We start from the raw sequence: 19089 nt of genomic DNA, 5'->3' as shown, positions 1-19089 counted from the left end.
CAATCATTTGTCAAAGTCACAGAAAGACGAGACGTCAAAGAGGAACGTAGTGTTATTTATTTATTTTTTTAAATAAGAGAAATAAAATGTAATACTCTTATCTGAAGAGTGCTGAAGCTCAATTTCTAAGACTTACTATGTAAGGCCACTTCTGAAAATGACGATACAAGAAACTGTAGCATCAGCGGTCAGTGATACTTTATAATCATTCTTTAGCACACCCTCCATTCCAGTAAATCCTCTAATACGTCTGCACAGTTAATAGTAACTTGAAATAAATTAATATTGCTTTCAGTTTTCCTCAACTCCGTGAAGAAGCCTGCCTGTAACGACTTGAATCTGCCAGCTTGTGACAAACTTCATTCTTTCTTCAGACAGTCACTCTACAGTATACACAGTATACAGTGGCGCCTTCACTCAGGGAGAGTCGCACGAGTGACAAAAGTAAAAATACTGACACGAGTGGCCGAGTAAAAACATACATTCGTGGATTTTCAAACTAGGGAACAGCAGTCGCCCACTAAATCGACAGTGCCGTCTCAAGCAAGCTTTGGCAAGTGCAAAAGATCGATTTCAAGGGAAAAGTGTTAACAAGTCTGAAGATTTCACACGTAGAAACCACACAAGCTCTCTATGTGGCCTTTAAACTCTGAAGAGGCACATGATTCCTGTGCAGCACGCTGGATTTTTATCAATCCAGACACCCTCAGTGATTCACAGTTAGATGAAGGATCAGAAACGACAACGGAGGCTTTTATCAATTGCTTATGAAAACTTCCAGATGTAAACAATTGGCACAAATTAGTAACTTTAAAGTAACATCTGAACCCAAAAACGTCTTGCAGTCATTTTGGGAGACACACACACACACAAAGCAGGTTATGTTGGCTGTGTTTCTAAGCATTCTGATGTCTCGAGGTCCACGGCTCACTGCGCTCCCTTCAGAACGTCGTCACAATGGGGCGTTTACTGTCACGCAGTTGTGCCCGACTGTGACGAAGGCGTCTCCGGCAGGTTTGTTTTGGATCTAGGAGACGGATGCAACAAAGTGAGAAATCCCTGGGAAAATTGCAGTGCTTTCAGAAGAAAAAGTAAACCATCTAACCTGTTGTGGATCATGTGACTCTTGACGAGGTGTCCGGCGGCTAGAGCGGCCATCAGGGAGAGCTCTCCTGCCAGGACTGTAGCACAGACTATACGGGCCAGCTGGCGGGCGTTCTCACCGGGCTGGTTGGGACAGGTGACACCAAGCATCTGAAGACACAGAATGATAAAAAGGTTTTTAATGTAAAGAACAAAATACCTCAGATCTAGATAGCCAAGAGAACACTCGTGTTCCTGACGATAAAAGCTGTTCTCTTACATTTCACATCGCACCAAACTCAGGTCATGCTTTACTTATTTTCTGCTACGTCTGAGGAACAGTCACACAGTTGCTTTAATCTGGAGCCAAGACTCAAGTCAAAACGAAATGGACAAACAGACATTTCCTTCTGTATATGTGAGGCAACGTCTGCCGTACCACACCAGGTCTACAGGACGTCTAAATTAAACAGTGTTCAACTGGATGTGAAACTTGATTACGTCCAGAGTTTCATCTTTGTCTCCCCGTTTCCCTTCCTTAAGAACAGCTTCTTGACAGCCACCCTTCCACGGAGACTGTTTCTGATGAGGCTTGGGCCAACAGTAGATGGATCAGCTGAATCTTTCTTAAGGACATCACTTTCAGACACTGTTCATCTGCTATGAATAGTTTTTTAGGCCTGACACTTCTTCTTTTCTCCTTCACTTGTCCAGTTTCCTCAAATGTTTTAAGGACACACTGCACACCATGCTGAGATATGCCAAGTTTTCAGCTAATAGCTCTTTGGGAATCAGCTTGTTGGAGCAAAAATCCTATTTTCTGTCTGTCAAACTGTGTTCTATTTCATCCCTACTGACCGCCAGAGGCGGTGCTGAAAGCACTGAATGTCCCTTCGCGCATGCGCCGTTCGAGTAGTAATACCAACAGAGTCACACCTGTGACATGTCGGGTGATCAATCAGAGGCTATATAGCCCGGTGTCATCCGACACTCTGCTCCTTTTTCTTCTCGCGTGCGGTTCGCTTGCACAGCATCAACCTGCCTTCTTGGTCATTTCACCGTCGTTTGACGCCCCATTTGCCTGTGGCTGGAGCAGCGATATTTCGCCCTCCTAGGGGCTGCGACGAGTTACTTTTGGACCGACTCACAGGTTGGTGTCGTGGTGCACAGCTGATTGTTTGGCTTCCTAAACTAAGCTACCGGCGGTAGCTTCTGAGTTTTGTTGCTTACTCGGTTGCGGTGGCGTCGCCCCCTCTCCCCCGAGGTTACACAGCTGATTGTTTGACTTCCTGAACTAAGCTACCGGCGGTAGCCTCTGAGTTCTGTTGCAGCTGTGTTTTTGTTTGCTGTAGTTGGTGACGGCAGCGTTTTCGCCCCCTCTCCCGATAGTAAACGGCTATTTAAGTTTGGACCTGAGCTGCCTGCGGTAGCTTCTGAGTCTGTTTGCTGAGCTGCCTGCGGTGGCATCTGTGTTTTTGTTGCTTGGTTGGTGACGGTGGCGTTCCGCCCCCCTCTCCCATAACCAGCTGATTTCCGGTTTTGAACTGGGCTACCAGTGGTGGCTTCTGAGTCCGTCTGCCTGTTTTTTCGTTGAAACTTATTTGGTGAAGGCTGCGTTTTCGCCCCCTCTCCCAACTTTGGCGGACGTCTCACTTTGTTTTGCGCTGAGATTTAATCGGTGAAGGCAGCGTTTTCGCCCCCTCTCCCGGTGGTAGCCAGCCACTTACTCAGTTTTCGTTGCTTTAACTGGTGAAGGCAGCGTTTTCGCCCCCTCTCCCAGCTTTGGCTAGCTGCTTATTCAGTTCTGGCTGCCTTGATTGGCATTGAGCGTTATTTGGTGAAGGCTGCGTGGTCGCCCCCTCTCCCAACTTTCGCGGACGGCTCACCCTGTTTTGCGCTAAGATTTAATCGGTGAAGGCAGCGTTTTCGCCCCCTCTCCCGGTGGTAGCCAGCCACTTACTCAGTTTCCGTTGCTTTAACTGGTGAAGGCAGCGTTTTCGCCCCCTCTCCCAGTTTTGGCTGGCCGCTTATTCAGTTCTGGCTGCCTTGATTGGCATCGAGCGTTATTTGGTGAAGGCTGCGTGGTCGCCCCCTCTCCCAACTTTCGCGGACGGCTCACTCTGTTTTGCGCTGAGCTTTAACTGGTGAAGGCAGCGTTTCCGCCCCCTCTCCCCGTTCTAGCCAGCTGCTTACTCAGTTTTGGTTGCTTTAGCTGGTGAAGGCAGCGTTTTCGCCCCCTCTCCCAGTCTTTAGCTAGCCGCCTATTCGGCTTGACTGCCCTGGTTGGTGACGGCTGTGTTTTCGCCCCCTCTCCCAGTCTTGGCTAGCCGCTTCTTCAGTTCTGGCTGCTTGATTTGCACGGAGCGTTAGTTGGTGAAGGCTGCGTGGTCGCCCCCTCTCCCAACTTTCGCGGACGGCTCACTCTGTTTTGCGCTGAGCTTAACTGGTGGAGGCAGCGTTTCCGCCTCCCCTCTCCCCGTTCTAGCCAGCCGCTGACTCAGTGTTGGTCGCTCTAACTGGTGAAGGCAGCGTTTGCGCCCCCTCTCCCAGTTTTAGCTAGCCGCCTATTCGGTGTTGACTGCCCTGATTGGTGACGGCTGCGTTTTCGCCCCCTCTCCCAGTCTTGGAGTTTGGATTGTCGTCCGGTGTTCTGGACGTGGCTGCCGGTGTCAGCTCCCCCGTTCTTTCGGCCTGCGGTTGAGCTCAGGTCAGCTTCAAACATGGATGGCTCCCACGGTTGTACGGATTGCGGGACCGTGCTTCAGGCAGATGATGGCCACGATCTGTGCCCTGCCTGCCTTGGGCATGATCACCTGGTGGAGGCCCTCTCGGAAAACCCCTGCATGGACTGCAGTTACATGCCCCATGCCGTGAGGGTGACTCGGCTGGCCCAATTGCGCCCCGAGGTTGGCAATGACATTCCTCTTTCTGGGCAGGTGACCCTCCCTAGGCGCTCGAAGCGCCGGAGTGAGGCTGCGGCCTCTGTGGCTCCTCCTAAGAGGAGTCGAGCCAAGGCTGATCAGGGCCTTTCCACAGTGGTGGAGCGTTTGTCTGCAGAACTAGCGGAAATGAAATCCCTTTTCCAGGCACACCAGTTGGATCCTGCGTCTCCCCCCATGCCTGAGTTGGCACCCGAGGAGGACACGTTGTCTTTGGCTGCCTCCGCCTCTCACTTTAGGAGTGAGGTGGGGGCGCAGTCGTCTCGTACAGGGTCTGGCTCGCCCTCTTCACAGGGGGCAGCTAGTGGGGCGAGCGACGGCTCTATGCGGGACGTCATGCAGATGGCTTTGGGGCAGCTGCAGCTGACCGTCCCACAGGCACAAGAGTCGGCTCCCGGAAGCGCCTTTTTCAGGCGCGGACAGGCCCCTGCTCCATTCTTTGTCCCTCCATCCGAGGAGTACCTAAAGGAGCTACACGCCTGTTGGCGGGACCCCAAAGCCTTTTCGCGCCTCTCCCCAGATGGTCGCGTGTTAGAGGCTATGCATGAGTCGGCTAAAGCAGGCTTGGATTGCATGCCTGCGGTTGAGCCCGCTGTGGCCTCACTCATTGTGGCGCCGGATGAGGCTCTTCGCCGTGATGTTCGGTGCCCACGGGCTCAATGCCGTGTTACAGACGACTTCCTCTGTAGAGCCTATAACGCCGGGACGCGTGCTGGCCGCCTTGGCAATTCCTTGGCGCACCTCATGTTCGCCCTTTCTTCATCCCTACAGGACTCTGGTGGGGCCACTACTGCGATTGGCTTTAGTGATGCTGCGCTTCAGGCTTTTGCACTGATGACTAGGGAGCTTGGGCGCGTGATGTCTTTCTTGATTCAGGCTCGTCGACAGGTCTGGCTGGCACAGTCTCCGTTGACTGAAGCAGGTCGTCGGACCCTCCGTGGGGTGCCTGTGGTGCCAGGGGAATTGTTTGGCTCGGCTGCCTTGGAAGCGCTGGAACGGACTGTTCAGGCGCGGAACACCAGGCGGCAGCTTTCAGGCCTGAGCAGGGGTATGCCCCCACCTCGGCGTACACGGCACCCGCAGGCTGGCCACAGTGATTGGCCGCCACCTCGGGGTCGTGCTCGGGTTCCCCCGGCCGAACGACAGGGGCCCAGCAGGGCCTTTCGTGTGCCAGCCCGCCAACCAGCCAGGCAGGCCCGTGACCCACACTCTGGCCGCCGCCCCACCAGGGCCCCTAGGGGCCGTGGGGGCAGACGGTGATGCCACCAGGCCGACCGTCGGATTTTATTCCCATCAGCAGCTCCGTTATTGGGCTGCTCATACTCGGGATCCATGGGTGGTTGCAACTCTGACTCATGGTTACCGGTTACAATTCCGACGGCGGCCTCACATTTCACGCCGGGTCAGGGTGACCGTGATCACCGACCCGGTAAAAGCCCATGCATTGGATCAGGAGCTTTCCGCCCTCCTGGCCAAAGGCGCGATCGAGGCAGTGGATCCTCTGCAACAACCCAAGGGCTACTACTCCACATACTTCCTTGTGCCCAAAAAGACAGGCGGATTTCGTCCCATTCTGGATCTCAGGGGACTGAATCAATATCTCAAGGTACTGCCCTTTCACATGCTCACGACAGCAGAGGTCCTTCAGACTGTTGCGAGGAACGAGTGGTTTACCTCAATAGACTTGACGGACGCGTACTTCCATGTACCTATTGCGGCAGAACATCGCCGTTTTCTCCGGTTTGCCTATCAGGGTCGCCATTGGCAGTTCCGGGTGCTCCCATTTGGCCTCTCTCTTTCCCCGAGGGTGTTCACTCGGTGTGTGAAAGCGGCCCTCTCTCCTCTGCAGGCCTGCGGAGTGAAGGTACTTGCATACCTCGACGATTGGCTTCTTTGCGCTCCATCCCGAGCACATGCCTTTCGCGATACGAATCGTCTGCTGGATCACGTGTCCCGGTTGGGCCTCCAGGTCAACTCGGAAAAGAGCTGCCTGACCCCGTCTCAGACAACCGTTTTTCTGGGTATTTTTCTGGATTCGCCCTCCATGCGGGCTTACCCATCTGCTCAACGGGTGACCGACATACTCCAGTTGGTCAGTCGATTCAGGCTGGGCCGGCAGTTGTCCTACGTCACCTTCCTGCGGCTGCTGGGCAAACTGACATCAGTCACCCGGGTCGTGCCCTTGGGTCTGCTGTCACTGCGCCCCTTTCAGAGGTGGCTCAACAGCTTCCGCCTGGACGCCAGGCGGCACAGGCATCGCCAACTCCTGGTGACAAGGTCATGTCTTCGTGTCCTGAGGCCATGGAGGGACAGAAGCTATTTGTCCAGGGGTGTCCCCATGGGGATAGTTGTGTCGGAGAGAGGTGGTCACGACGGATGCCAGCCCTACTGGATGGGGTGCGGTATGGCAACACAGAGCGGCTCAGGGCCGCTGGGGCCGACGGGATCGCTCCAGGCACATAAATGTACTGGAGCTGCGTGCGGTGCATTTGGCACTCAGTCACTTTATTCCCCATCTGGAAGGGAAACATGTCCTTATACGGTCGGACAACACCTCCGCGGTCTACCACGTCAACCATCAGGGTGGCACCAGATCAGCGCAGCTGCTGGAAGTGGCCACAGCCCTCCTAGAATGGGCCTCTCCTCGCCTGTCCACCCTGCGGGCAGTGTACTTGCCTGGGCGGCACAACACTCTTTCCCGCCAGGCAACTGCGCCGGGAGAGTGGTCCCTTCACGGCGACGTGGTGCTCAGGATCTGGGACCTCTTTGGTCAGGCGGAGGTGGATCTCTTCGCCACAGAGGAGTCAACTCGGTGCCCTCGATGGTATTCCCTTACGGGGGCGTCAGGCGCACTGGGCCAGGACGCACTGGCTCATCCTTGGCCGAGGGTCCTCCTGTATGCATTCCCACCCCTGTCCCTGATTTGGCCTACCCTTCGGAGAGTTGCCGAGGAGGGACACAGACTGTTGCTGGTGGCTCCGTGTTGGCCGGCACGGCCATGGTTCCCGCTTCTACGGAGCCTGTGTCGCGGCGCCCCATGGTGTCTCCCGACCAGGAGGGATTTGCTGTCCCAGCTGGGGGGACGATTGTGGCACCCCAATCCCCACCGCCTCCGACTGTGGGTATGGCCGCTGGACGGCTTGGACAGCTGTTGACCGGTCATTCTGATCCCGTCAGACGCACCCTTTTGAGTGCCAGGGCACCCTCTACTCGCCAGCAATATGAGAACAGGTGGCGGCTGTTTTCCCAGTGGTGTTTTGCCCGCAAGGATGATCCAGTCACCTGTGCAGTGTCCACTGTACTGGAGTTTCTCCAGTCTCTTCTTGACAGGGGCCGCACTCCCTCAACGCTTAAGGTGTATGTCGCGGCCATTTCATCTGGTCATGCTGGCTTTGCGGGCTGTACTGTGGGGAGCCATGAACTCATCTCCCTGTTTATGCGTGGCGCTCGTCGGTTGCACCCACCGATGGCCCCACGGGCCCCTGTTTGGGATCTGCCCTTGGTGCTTGAAGCTCTGTGCCACCCCCCATTCGAACCTTTGGAGCTGGCGGACCTCAGGTGGCTGTCGTGGAAAACTGCCTTTCTGATGGCTATTGTCTCGGCTAAGAGGGTCAGCGAGCTACATGCTCTGTCGGTCAGCCCTTCCTGTCTCAGGTGGGATGCTGATGAATCTGGGGTTACCTTGTGGCCAAACCCTGCATTTCTGCCTAAGGTGTTGCCTCGTTCGCATTGCAACCGGCCATTGAGGTTGGCACGATTTCAACCCGTGTCGGAAGGTACTGCTGGTGGGTCCCGGTCGTTGTGCCCAGTGAGGGCACTGGAGGCGTACATTGCAGCCACTGCTGCTATTCGACGCTCGGACCAGCTATTCCTGTGTTATGGGGGCCCTAGGTTGGGTTGTCCCCTTTCCAAACAGCGCCTCTCCCACTGGATCGTGGATGTCAGCTGCCACGCCTACGCTACGGGGCGCTGCTCCCCACCCGCTGGTGTGAAGGCGCACTCTACCAGGAGCGCCTCTGCTTCCTGGGCTGCCTTGAGGGGGGTTCCAATGGAAGTGCTATGTGCTGCTGCATCATGGGCTTCCCCGAGCACGTTCACCCGATTCTACAGGGTGAATGTGGCCTCCCCTCATCCTCTGGATCAGGTTCTGCGGCGAGGGTCCTCTGAGCCTTCCCATTGAGGTATTTTGCTCTGGATTCCTCGTGACGCCGCTGGTATTGGTCATTCAGTGCTTTCAGCACCGCCTCTGGCGGTCAGTAGGGATGAAATAGAACGAAAGTTACGTATGTAACTACGGTTCTATGAATCCCGAATGACCGCCAGAGCTTCTCTGTCACTCAGAATCCTTGCATTCCGCGAGAAGATTCTGTAGGAGCAGAGTGTCGGATGACACCGGGCTATATAGCCTCTGATTGATCACCCGACATGTCACAGGTGTGACTCTGTTGGTATTACTACTCGAACGGCGCATGCGCGAAGGGACATTCAGTGCTTTCAGCACCGCCTCTGGCGGTCATTCGGGATTCATAGAACCGTAGTTACATACGTAACTTTCGTTATCTTTGATGTTTTTCATAGATGAAATGGGAGAAATGGGAACAAATGCTGCGTCTTTGTGACAGGCTGCTTGGCAACAAGAATGCACAAAAGATGCATTTTGTAAAACTATCACAAAATAAATGACTTCATGTTCACAGATTTAAAACGGTAAAGAAGATACAGCTAAGTCAAAGGACTGCATCTACTTGTAAAAGTAATCACATGAAGTACAAGTGAGAATACCTGCAGACAGGCCTGCTGTGGTGGCAGGTTGGTGCCTCCTCCCACTGTGCCCAGCTCTATGGAGGGCATGGTGCAGCTGATGTACAGATCCTCCCCATCTGAACCAGCAGACTCCATCTGAGTGATACAGCTGGAGCTCCCCACTGTCTGAGCCGGATCCTAAACCACAACACAGAGACACTCAGAAAGTTCGCTCAGAGTCCTCTGAGTAATTCAAAGCAATGGGAACATTTTGCTCGTAGATCAGAGCAGAGTAACGGCTTCTCAGGAGGAGAAACACACCGACACCAACATCCTTATCGGAGTCGACTGAAACTTTGATGAAAAGATGAAAATAAAAAGCAAATGTCACATCGGACCCCGAAGAGCTTCAATAAAATATGATATCATCATGAAGTGACATCACATCTCTCCGTACTTTTATCACTTGTGAATGATTTTAGTTGCAAAGTTGCTCTGTAATTATGGACAACCGAAACTGATCTTCATTGGATTTCTTCTACTTAATAATAAACATTCTTATTCAATAAAGTTATTCAAACATTCATGAGGTCCATTTCAACATTTCTCATACAGATACATTTCTGCTTGTCGCACATTTTCAAAAATGTGTTCATTTTGTTTCTCTATTGTGTCTTTTTCAAAACAGGCCGTGCTGTAACAGCTCAATGTCACGAAAAGCTACACCAAGGCTTGCTCTCACTTTAACCACTTTAACCACGGCTGAATCTGTTGCCAGTGCTGTAAAAGAAGCAAGTTAAAATGTGTTGAGTGATCCATTACCTGTCCGCAAGCAATGTAGATGGCTGTTACGATGTTGGCAGCATGAGCGTTAAAGCCCCCTATACTGCCAGCCATGGCCGAGCCCACCAAGTTCTTGCTGATGTTCAGCTCTACCAGAGCAGCTGTACTGCTCTTCAGCATCTACACAAAAATGAAAAAAGGGCTCTTTCAGAGAAGAGTGTAAAAATGTACAAAAAAAACGGCAGCAATAAGGAAAACTGGAAACTTTGGCCTGATTTTTTTCCTCCGTGCCTGTAAATTGGGGCAATCTCAGGACCAGTGTTTCCCATACATTGAGGAAACTATGGCGGCCCGCCATAGTTTCCGAATCCCAATCACTTGAAACACGGGACGTGAAACACGGGACGTGAAACACGGGACGTGAAACACGGGACGTGAAACACAGCGATTTCCTCGAAAACCACGCAAGTCTGACACGTCAAATTTCGTCACTTCGTTCAGCCCGCAAGACTGACCAACCCTGCGAAATCTCGCGTGAAAACGTCATGCCGTTCAAATTTTAACCCCGCGAACCTGTTTTTCAATGCGGTAAGTAAAATCTTTCGTGCGGTATTTTTTTATCCGGTATGTTGCATAAAAAAATAGTAAGCTCAATAGTTTCTGTATAAAATAAGGTGTTTCATCCGTCCCGACTAGGCGGAGCGGGGTGAAGTTGGTTTTATATTCGACATTCGCCTATTTTGCGGCTTTGTAATTGTAATAGCGTCACAAAAACCGCACCAATTAGCCTCAGGGTGGTATTAATATTTACAGAAAACTAAGACTAACATACCACAGGCTTTATCAACTCACCAAAGTAAGCCTGAAAGATCAGAGTAACCGCGCCGAATATAATTCTAAGTGAACTACGGCAGCCGGAGCGCTTAGGGAACGTCGCAAAAGTGCAACGCCTTTTTTTGTTCTCACTGGATATTCAACCAATGAACACCAAACCACTTCTAATGGGTTTGTGAACTCACTATAAAGCTTTCACAGCCTTTTAGTTTCCAGAAAAATCATTTTAAGTAGAACATGTACTCAGTGAGCATAATTAATGCCATTTTAGACTTTTATTTTGTAATAGCTCTCTTGTTTTTAAAGATATCAAAATCAAACCACTTCTGGTGTGTTCCTGAACTCATTGTGTACTTCCCACACCCTTTATTATCAAGGAAAACATTTTTAATTAAAAAAAAAAAGGCATAAGTAATCACTGTATATGATTCATTCATATTTATAGCTTTTATTTTGTAATAGCTCTCTTGTTTTTAAAGATATCAAAACCAAACCACTACTGATGTGTTCATGAACTCATTGTGTACTTCCCACACCCTTTATTAATCAAGGAAAACATTTTTAATTAAAAAAAAAAGGCCTAAGTAATCACTGTATATGATTCATTCATATTTATGGCTTTTATTTTGTAATAGCTCTCTTGTTTTTAAAGAAATCAAAACCAAACCACTACTGATGTGTTCATGAACTCATTGTGTACTTCCCACATCCTTTATTATCAAGGACAACCTTTTCATGTTTCTCAAAAAGGCATAAGTACTCACTGCAAATCAATCAAATAAAATAAAATCTGCACTCGCACAAATTTACGCCGCGTGAATTTACCCCCCCCCCCATAGTTTCCAAAAATTCTGTGGGAAACACTGGGATCTGTCAGCTCCTTCGACAGAACAGGCTCGATGGCCATAGATCGATCAGCACTAAGATAAAACTAGTTAAAAATTTTATTTTTAATATTTTATTTTATTTATTATTTTTCTTTAAATTTATTATTTTTCTTTAAATTTATTTATTTATTTTATATATAGGCAAATTCATTTTTTGTTACTATGATTTGTTTATTTTTCTATTTTCCTTATTTCTTTTGTATGTCCTACACGACTTGAAAAAGACCTAATAAAAATATTGTGCAAAAAAAAAAAAAAAAAAAAAAAGTTGAAAATATCACAATATGTGGCTCAGCCTATACCAGATACTCAATGCCAAACACTGGGCATGAAATAATCCATTCCTAAAACAGCATAAACTTAGCTTTTTTTAATATATGAGACAGGACAAAACTATGAATCAATTCCAAATATTTACAAAAGGTGGTTTGAGTTGTGTTTACCTCCCTGACCACCTTGGCAGGAATAGTGGCCTCACACACAGCAGACTTGCCCCTGCCCAGGATCCAGTTAATGGCGGCGGATTTCTTGTCAGTGCAATAGTTGCCACTAACTGACAGCACCTCCATGTCTGGAAACTGCTGCTGCAGTCTGTGCAGCGCCTTCTCTGTTCCCTGGAGAAGGCGACACACACAAGCACGCACACACACACACACACACACACACACACACACACACACACACACACACACACACACACACACACACACACACACACACACGTGTAAAACACTGCACAAAAGACGAAACGACTAAAGCGACTCCTGGCTGCTGGAGGAGCTGGTCGTACCTTGGAGAGCATGTTCATACCCATGGCGTCCCCGGTCTGCGACTGGAAGCGAATGTACATGTTCCTCCCAGCGATGCAGACCAACAGCTTCTCCAGACGAGCATACCTACAAAGTGCAAACACTCATTTATGAGCCGCGTGGTCCTCTGATTCAACAAAACCTTTTCATCCTCGTGTCATTCTGTATTCGTTCCACTACTGCCGTCAGCCAATCACACCGCTCCCGCTGACCTGCTGGTCCCGTCGAAAGCCTCTTTGATGAGGCGGAATCCCTCTGAGGTGTCGAGCCAGACTTTGACCTCTGCAGCCCGGCATGCTGAGGGCAGCTTCACCACAGGACCCCTGGTCATGCCATCAGCAAGGATCCTGCTGCTGCAGCCCCCGCTCAGCTGAACAGGAAGGACAACACTGTCAGCACAACCCACACGTACGTACACACACACACATGTGGCCTGATTTTCCTCTCTTACAGAAAGTGCCCTGCATCCTCTGTTGGTGCTGGCTACCAGGCAGCCTTCTGTGGTCGCCATGGGGACGTAAAACTGCTTGTTGTCCAACAGAAGAGGGCCAGCCACTCCCACCGGCACCGGCATGTAGCCGATCACGTTCTCACAGCAAGCACCCATCACCTAGAGGGCAAGGACACACAATGATACACACTATGCAGCGGGAACAAGAACACAGAAACATTTGATTTGTTCAAATGTAACAACCAAAATTATCTGAGGGTAGATTAGACGAGCGTTAAAGATACTTATCTAACAATAAAAAGGAGTGCACATTTGACAGATAAGCCCGCTATCGCTACCTTGGAATAGTCATAGCCCTTATACGGCAGATAAGCCAACGCAGAGGAAACGGGAAGTTTGGGTGACAACATATCTCTTCTGATGGTCACGCCCCTCTCTGGAGTCTCAAGCACGGCTTCCAGTTTGTAGTTCAGTATCTTACACGAGGTCACAAGTTTCATCACCTCTGCATCGCTAAGCATTTGGGGACCTCTCTAAAAAAAAAAAAAAAAAAAAAAAGTTTTTACAACGTAACACAAGCAAACAAAACAAGCTCCAGATTGTGCTTTCCATCAGCTTACCTGGGGATCGGAGAGGATAGCCATGCATTCCTCCAGCGATCGGGGCTCTGACCTGCAACTTGGTGGAACACAGGACATCTGAGCGAGGGGGTCGCTTTCCATCGGAGCCGCAGTCGCTTCTGTGGGGCGGAGGAATCGGGAGAGAGCGATTTAACAAGAGGGCTTTGCCGTGTCAGTTCATGTGTCATTTACTTGTCCTGCTGAATGGGCTAACAGCGTGCGCCAGGCCAGAACTCGCTTTTATCATGTTGTTACGTTATCCTCACAATGTTCTTCACTGCAAAAATGTAACAACTATCAGTTTTTCTGGCCTTAAAGGAAAAGTTTGTTGTGTGAGCTTACGTACTTGAACAGATATCTTTGATGAGGCATTACAGTCAATCTAAGATCAAAGCTACGACAGGGATTTTTTCTTATTAACCAGATTCAGGATACACATTTGTGCACCCACTTATCCACTAAATTATATTTAAAATTTTTCATTCATAAGATCTAAAGCAAAACTACCTTCTATGTTATTTTAACCATTTTGGATATTAGAAGAATACAAAAAGAAAAAAAATCATGAATTTATTCAAATGTTTTGAAAATTCATACATTAAAATAAACGCATTCCTTCTTCCACTCCTATCGTTAAAAATATACTAAATGTGAGCTCTTAATTCAGTCGCTATCTTCATAGACCAGTTTCTGCCAGACTGAACCACGCTGATACCACATAGATGTACAAAGACGTTTGTCAAAGAATGAATGTCGAGTTGAGAGACTTTTTTACGCTCAGAGAAAACACTGCACGACACCAGCTTTGTTTTTTTAACTGTCTGGAATGTGCATGAATAAAGCAAACTGATTACAATACAGCATTTCTTAGTAGTTTTATAGAAGAGCTTTAGGTTCACTTTCATTTACTCATTTTAATTTTTCAATTCATTTTAAATCCTTTGGCTGCAATTTGACAAATAGTGTTCTAATGGTCATCGTATTCGAGATGTTCTCCATTACTTTTGGAAAATTTTCAACAGGAAAAAAAATTGAATAACATAAAATAGCATTAAATATTTAAAAAGTTGACTTGGAAAGCTGATATGATGTATACCTCTAAACATTTCCTATTTCATCATTAAAGCTGAAATGAACACAAGCCTCACCCGTGTCTTTGAAGATGATGTCAGCCTCAGAGGACAGTTTCACGTCTGAGACAGGTGAGGCCGTAGTGCTGGTTGCCAGGATACCACTCGTGTTTCTGTGGGGTTTCAAGGCTGGAAGCTCCCTCCTGCAGCAGTCCTCTGCTGTCCTGGGCTTCTGGGTCGGAGAAGAGCTGCTAATGGGACTCCTCAGAGAGAGCGTCGACTCTGTCTCTGCTTGCTCAAAGAAGACGTACTTCACAGCGAGTAGCAGGGCTAGGCTGAGGGTTATCACGTGTTCCAGCTCCATGCTGGTGGGCGGAGACACACAAGGTTAGGCATGAGAGGAGATCCCCGCACTGGAATCAATTAAAACGCTGAATGTATTGTAACAGACAACTGGGATCGTGTAGAAATTCACGCAATCTTTGTTGGATGTTGCTTTTTACCTCGTGAGCTTCAGAGGCCACATGGTGCCAGCCGATTCCAGTCTCTTTACTCCGCTGGGTCCCTCCTCGGTGCGATTGTGACCTGAATGCTCGGATGTTAGCCGAGTGTGGGCGTGAACCAAGGCCAAGCCCAGAGACTGAGAAATAACATCAGAGAGACGACCTCAGTAAGACTGTACAAACGTCCTTTAACACTCATATCGCAGGTACAAAAAGCAACAGTCTAGAATGCTTTTAACACCTGCACAGAAGGGTTGAAAACAATTTCTCACCATAATGATTTTAACCCTTTGGGTCACAGGATTGGGCTTGTTATCCTCCTCCTCAGCCAGCACATGGGCTAAGTGGCTCATCTGCCAGATAGGACGCCCCTCGCGGCTTTCTCTTGACAGCTTTAAACGCAAACATAAATACTAAGATTCATGCAACTCATATCCCCGACGTGTCAGCATAGGTTCTACCAGATGTTTCACATCTTACCTCCAGAACCAGGGAGACGCACGCTGGGAAGAACGTCATGAAGACAAAGTAATTGGCCAGAACAGACATACAGCCAAAACAACACATGATCTCTAATTGAGGTACACCTGGAAAACAATGGGAAAATACTGGTTTCATCTTCCACTCGGTTAAGCATCACCACTACGTTTCTAACAATTTCAGCACAGCCCCGTCGACCTTTTACAGGTGAGGAAGCTGAACTAATCTTTACCTGACATGGTGCCAACTCCTATCACCAGACACTCAACCAGAGCATCAAGGGTGAACGTGGGTCCCAGGATAGCCATGCCCTGAGAAATATTCTCTCTCACCTCCTCCTACAAACAAAACACACGGCGGCATCATCAGACACTGACATCTGTAGCAGCTGCGTTCCCCAAATGAATGGAGGTACATTTCTGGCACATAGTATAGTGCAACCAGCTGTGTCGCACTTACCTGAGAGTTTGAGCTGAGGGCAAATTTAGCCAAAGCGCAGGCTTTGGACAGGTCAATAAGCAGGAGAAAGAAGGGCAGGGCTTCACTGCAGGGAGAGAAGTCAAATGGGAGTCAAAGAGGAAAAAGATGAGCTAATATTTCTTTCAGCATCTTAAAGTATCAATTTTATAATTAGACATAACTTTGATATTACCAACCCCTAAATGAAATGACTCACTGCTAATCTCAACGGACTGTGTGACACCAAATTCTGAGTCACAAGTACTGCAGGAATTTCAGCTGCACTGCGATTGCATAAATGTTTAACCATTATTTGTCTAAACGTTTATCATGATAAGCGTTACCGGTTTATACCTTTATATGGCAACAATTTTGAGAGCAGTTTCACAAAAAATGATGGACCTTTAGACACTGAATTCAGCAATAAACCGTGACACTTGTAATAACAGAAACTTCAGTATACAAAGTCTGAGCACTACCAGCAACTTGTTTGACAACATTTGGTCAACAAGCCCCACATTTCACAAATGGCAGGTATCAACTTGTGATCCAATATAAATACTGTGATACCTTCCTGTTTCAGAGCCGTCAAATGTAAGTGCAGTAAAAAGTATTTTGATTAGCTGAAAATTAGGGCTGGGCAACGATTAAAATGTTTAATCTAATTAATCACATGATTTCCCTGATTAATCACGATTAATCGCATTTGTACGCAAAATCCAAAAATGAATTCAAAAGTAGCGTATAGCTTTTAGCATTTAGTTTTATTCTAAATGTACTGCCATATGAATGAAAGTGCCATAACATTTGTTGTGCAAACACACTTTTAACATTTTAACAGCATTTTTATGGAGTTTTTATGTAGAAGCCTCGCTCCACTGTCTGTTTCGGTAAATGACTTGCTGCTATCAATTGTGTGTTTTGCCTTTAAGTGATATTTTAGACTGGAATTACTACGGTGAGAAGACAATTCAACTTGGCAGTGTTTACAGATGACTTTGGTTCTGTCGACTCCGCCGTCTGGAAGAACTTTAACGTGAAAATGGCCGAGTAAAAGTTCCGTACCCTTCTCCATGTTTGGTGGACACTTTCTATTCCTGTTCCACAGCAGACAGCTGATATGACTTTTACAATAATAAAATAAATAATAAAACCTGCGCTAATGCGCGATAAAATATTTGTCGCGTTAAATAATCAATGAGTTAATGCGATAATAACGAAATAACTCGCCCAGCCCTACTGAAAATACAACCTTATGTCAGACAATCTGACAGATCAGAGTTAAAGTAAGACATATGATTCAGCTTCAGATGTCTCAGAACATCTCATTAAAATTCTCAATGATTGTGCAGTATCCAGCTCTTTTTCCTCATATACTTAGAGCATGAGACCATTATAACGGCTGGATGGGGTAATACCTGAATAATACTGTTAATAACCATGTTTTCCTAGTCTGAAAAAAAAGTGGCCTCACAAGTAACTTCATGTCATAACCCTCATCACTTTAAAGAAGGTTGCAAAGAGTATACTGTATGTGAGTACATTCCTGAGACTTACTTAAGGCCTGTCAGCTCTTTCCCAAAGAAGTGGATGACCACTGTGCTGAAAACAAAGCTGGAAAATACTGTAAATAATCCTGCAATACCTGCAGAAAGAGAAGAAACACAATGTTGACATTTCAGGTCATGTTTGATTGTTATCCAAGGTCTTGGGTTACACGTTTTAGGAAAAATACATGTATTTTGATATATCAAAAGTGAATAAAATGTTTTCCTTTCTGACATTTTCACAATATGACTGAATCAAAAAGTGTGGGTCTGCAGAAGTAAAAGACCAAACCGGGACCGAGAGTCCAGGAGGTTTCAACGCTCTCTGGGTGTGATGCAGTCACAAAAATGCTGAAAGGCATTAGACGAACAGCCATTATGGTTCATCACTGTCCAAGCCACAATCTATAATCATACTGACCCAGAATATATTTGGATCCCAGCTGTAGAAGATTCTTGAACTGGAAATAGATATAAATGATGGCCATGCAGCGAGTGACTGTCAGAATGATTATGTCACTGCTGTGGACGTCCTGTAAGAAACCAGACATTTTTACTTGTTAGTATCCAAACAACTAAAGCAGGAATTCTGTTTGTTTAGATTTTTTTTTTTTTTTTTTGTAAGTGCTACATTCACACCAGACTAACCTCCTCAACTTTGGGGCACTCATTCCAGCTGCACACCTGGCTGCTGGCTGTTAAGCTGTTCATGGACATGAGGCAGATGGTGACAGCCAGGGTCCCAACTATCACCTCCCATGGGTGGGAAGCCACCAGCAAGCCATGGAGCCTAAACAGACGTGCCAACATGGTCTCAGGATGCCTTCCTGCTTCCTAAGGTCACAGCTTCACCTGTTAATACACAAATGGCACACCCAAGCCAACAGAGAGTGATTAGCGGGCAGTTTTACACAAGACTACAGTACTTTAAAAAAAAAAAGAACACATAGCATGCTAAGATAGCAAAGGAAGCTTCAGTTCAAAATACACAATTTTGCTCTATTTCATTTAAGAAATATAGAAACAAGGAAGTTTCTATAACCGTTATTGCTAGTTAGCATTAGCTACTTTTTAGCATTAGCACATTAGCTGTCACACATCTTTAAACAGCCTGTAACCAAAGTACGCCTGTCACTCAGTCTCCGCAGAGTTACTCCTTGGTATTATCATGAAACTGTCGTAATACCAAAGCAGGGACTCACTGTGAACGGAGGGTTCTTACCATAACGATGATGGCACTGTTACAACCCTGATGTAACGAATCACAGAACCAACATGGCGACGCGGAAATCCTGACCTCATTCCATCGTCACTAGCAGCACGTAACGGGGCGGGGCCAAATGAGAAACAGAGAAGTGCTGCATAATGGTAAAAGTGGCGTATATTTCTAAAGTAACAGCTTTATATATTTATGCGTCCTTTTTCGATACACGCTTAGTCCAACTCATGGTCTATATATTTATAGTTTATATATTTATCAAACCAGAATTCAAATTATCAGAGCTAGTTGTTGGCAACCATATCTAGTGGCCTGTGCAAATAATAAACGCAATTTGTGAAAAGAAACTGAACCTCTGGCACTTTCAGTCAATTTATTCAGATAGCTTACCTCTTACATTAATTTGCTCGTGTTGATAAAAATGTATCATACACCTGACTTACTTGTAATATTTTAAAGTGATCTTGAGCAACAGTTCTCTAGGCTTTCTAAAATTTGTCTGTGGACATTGGCTCCTTTCAATTTCAGTCCAGTTCTTGTATTGTACCTGATCATTTTCAGATTTGTGTTTCTTAAGTCGTTTAACACTAACTTTTTCAACATTCAAGGGAAAAAGTTTTCAAAACAACGTAAGGGATGAAGTGTGTGGGATCATCTTGACA

The 19089-nt window shown here is 47.3% G+C and overlaps 1 protein-coding gene across 2 annotated transcripts; it reads right to left on the bottom strand.

Annotated features, from left to right (window-relative positions):
- Nucleotides 1-37: 37 nt before the first annotated feature.
- Nucleotides 38-18518, bottom strand: LOC142373235 (3-hydroxy-3-methylglutaryl-coenzyme A reductase-like). Of its 2 annotated transcripts, none has more exons than XM_075456399.1 (20): nucleotides 18431-18518; nucleotides 17857-18060; nucleotides 17630-17741; nucleotides 17219-17306; nucleotides 15662-15746; nucleotides 15435-15540; nucleotides 15203-15309; nucleotides 14995-15114; nucleotides 14723-14859; nucleotides 14298-14584; nucleotides 13150-13268; nucleotides 12868-13062; nucleotides 12530-12688; nucleotides 12291-12448; nucleotides 12060-12165; nucleotides 11713-11883; nucleotides 9588-9728; nucleotides 8805-8963; nucleotides 1106-1254; nucleotides 38-1027 (listed from the first exon to the last, which is right to left on the bottom strand). In XM_075456399.1, the coding sequence occupies exons 2-20, from the start codon at nucleotides 18016-18018 to the stop codon at nucleotides 973-975; spliced, it is 2616 nt and encodes an 871-aa protein (XP_075312514.1). In that variant the 5' UTR covers nucleotides 18019-18060; nucleotides 18431-18518; the 3' UTR covers nucleotides 38-972. The 2 variants fall into 2 exon arrangements, with proteins under 2 accessions (XP_075312514.1, XP_075312515.1); XM_075456400.1 differs by having other exon boundaries at nucleotides 18411-18506.
- Nucleotides 18519-19089: the final 571 nt, after the last annotated feature.

The sequence above is a fragment of the Odontesthes bonariensis genome, chromosome 22 (genome assembly GCF_027942865.1).
Source record: "Odontesthes bonariensis isolate fOdoBon6 chromosome 22, fOdoBon6.hap1, whole genome shotgun sequence".
Taxonomy (NCBI): Eukaryota; Metazoa; Chordata; class Actinopteri; order Atheriniformes; family Atherinopsidae; genus Odontesthes; species Odontesthes bonariensis.
The sequence above is the reverse complement of the archived record's forward strand: the minus strand, read 5'-3'. Positions and strand labels throughout refer to the sequence as shown.

Coding starts and splice junctions, on each gene's coding strand:
- LOC142373235 (XM_075456399.1), bottom strand. CDS start 18,018: ATGTTGGCACGTCTGTTTAGGCTCCATGGCTTGCTGGTGGCTTCCCAC. Junction 15,310..15,434: donor AGGAGTTGGCACCATGTCAG/GTAAAGATTAGT, acceptor ATTGTTTTCCAG/GTGTACCTCAATTAGAGATC. Junction 1,255..8,804: donor CACAGCAGGCCTGTCTGCAG/GTATTCTCACTT, acceptor CTGTGTCTTCAG/ATGCTTGGTGTCACCTGTCC.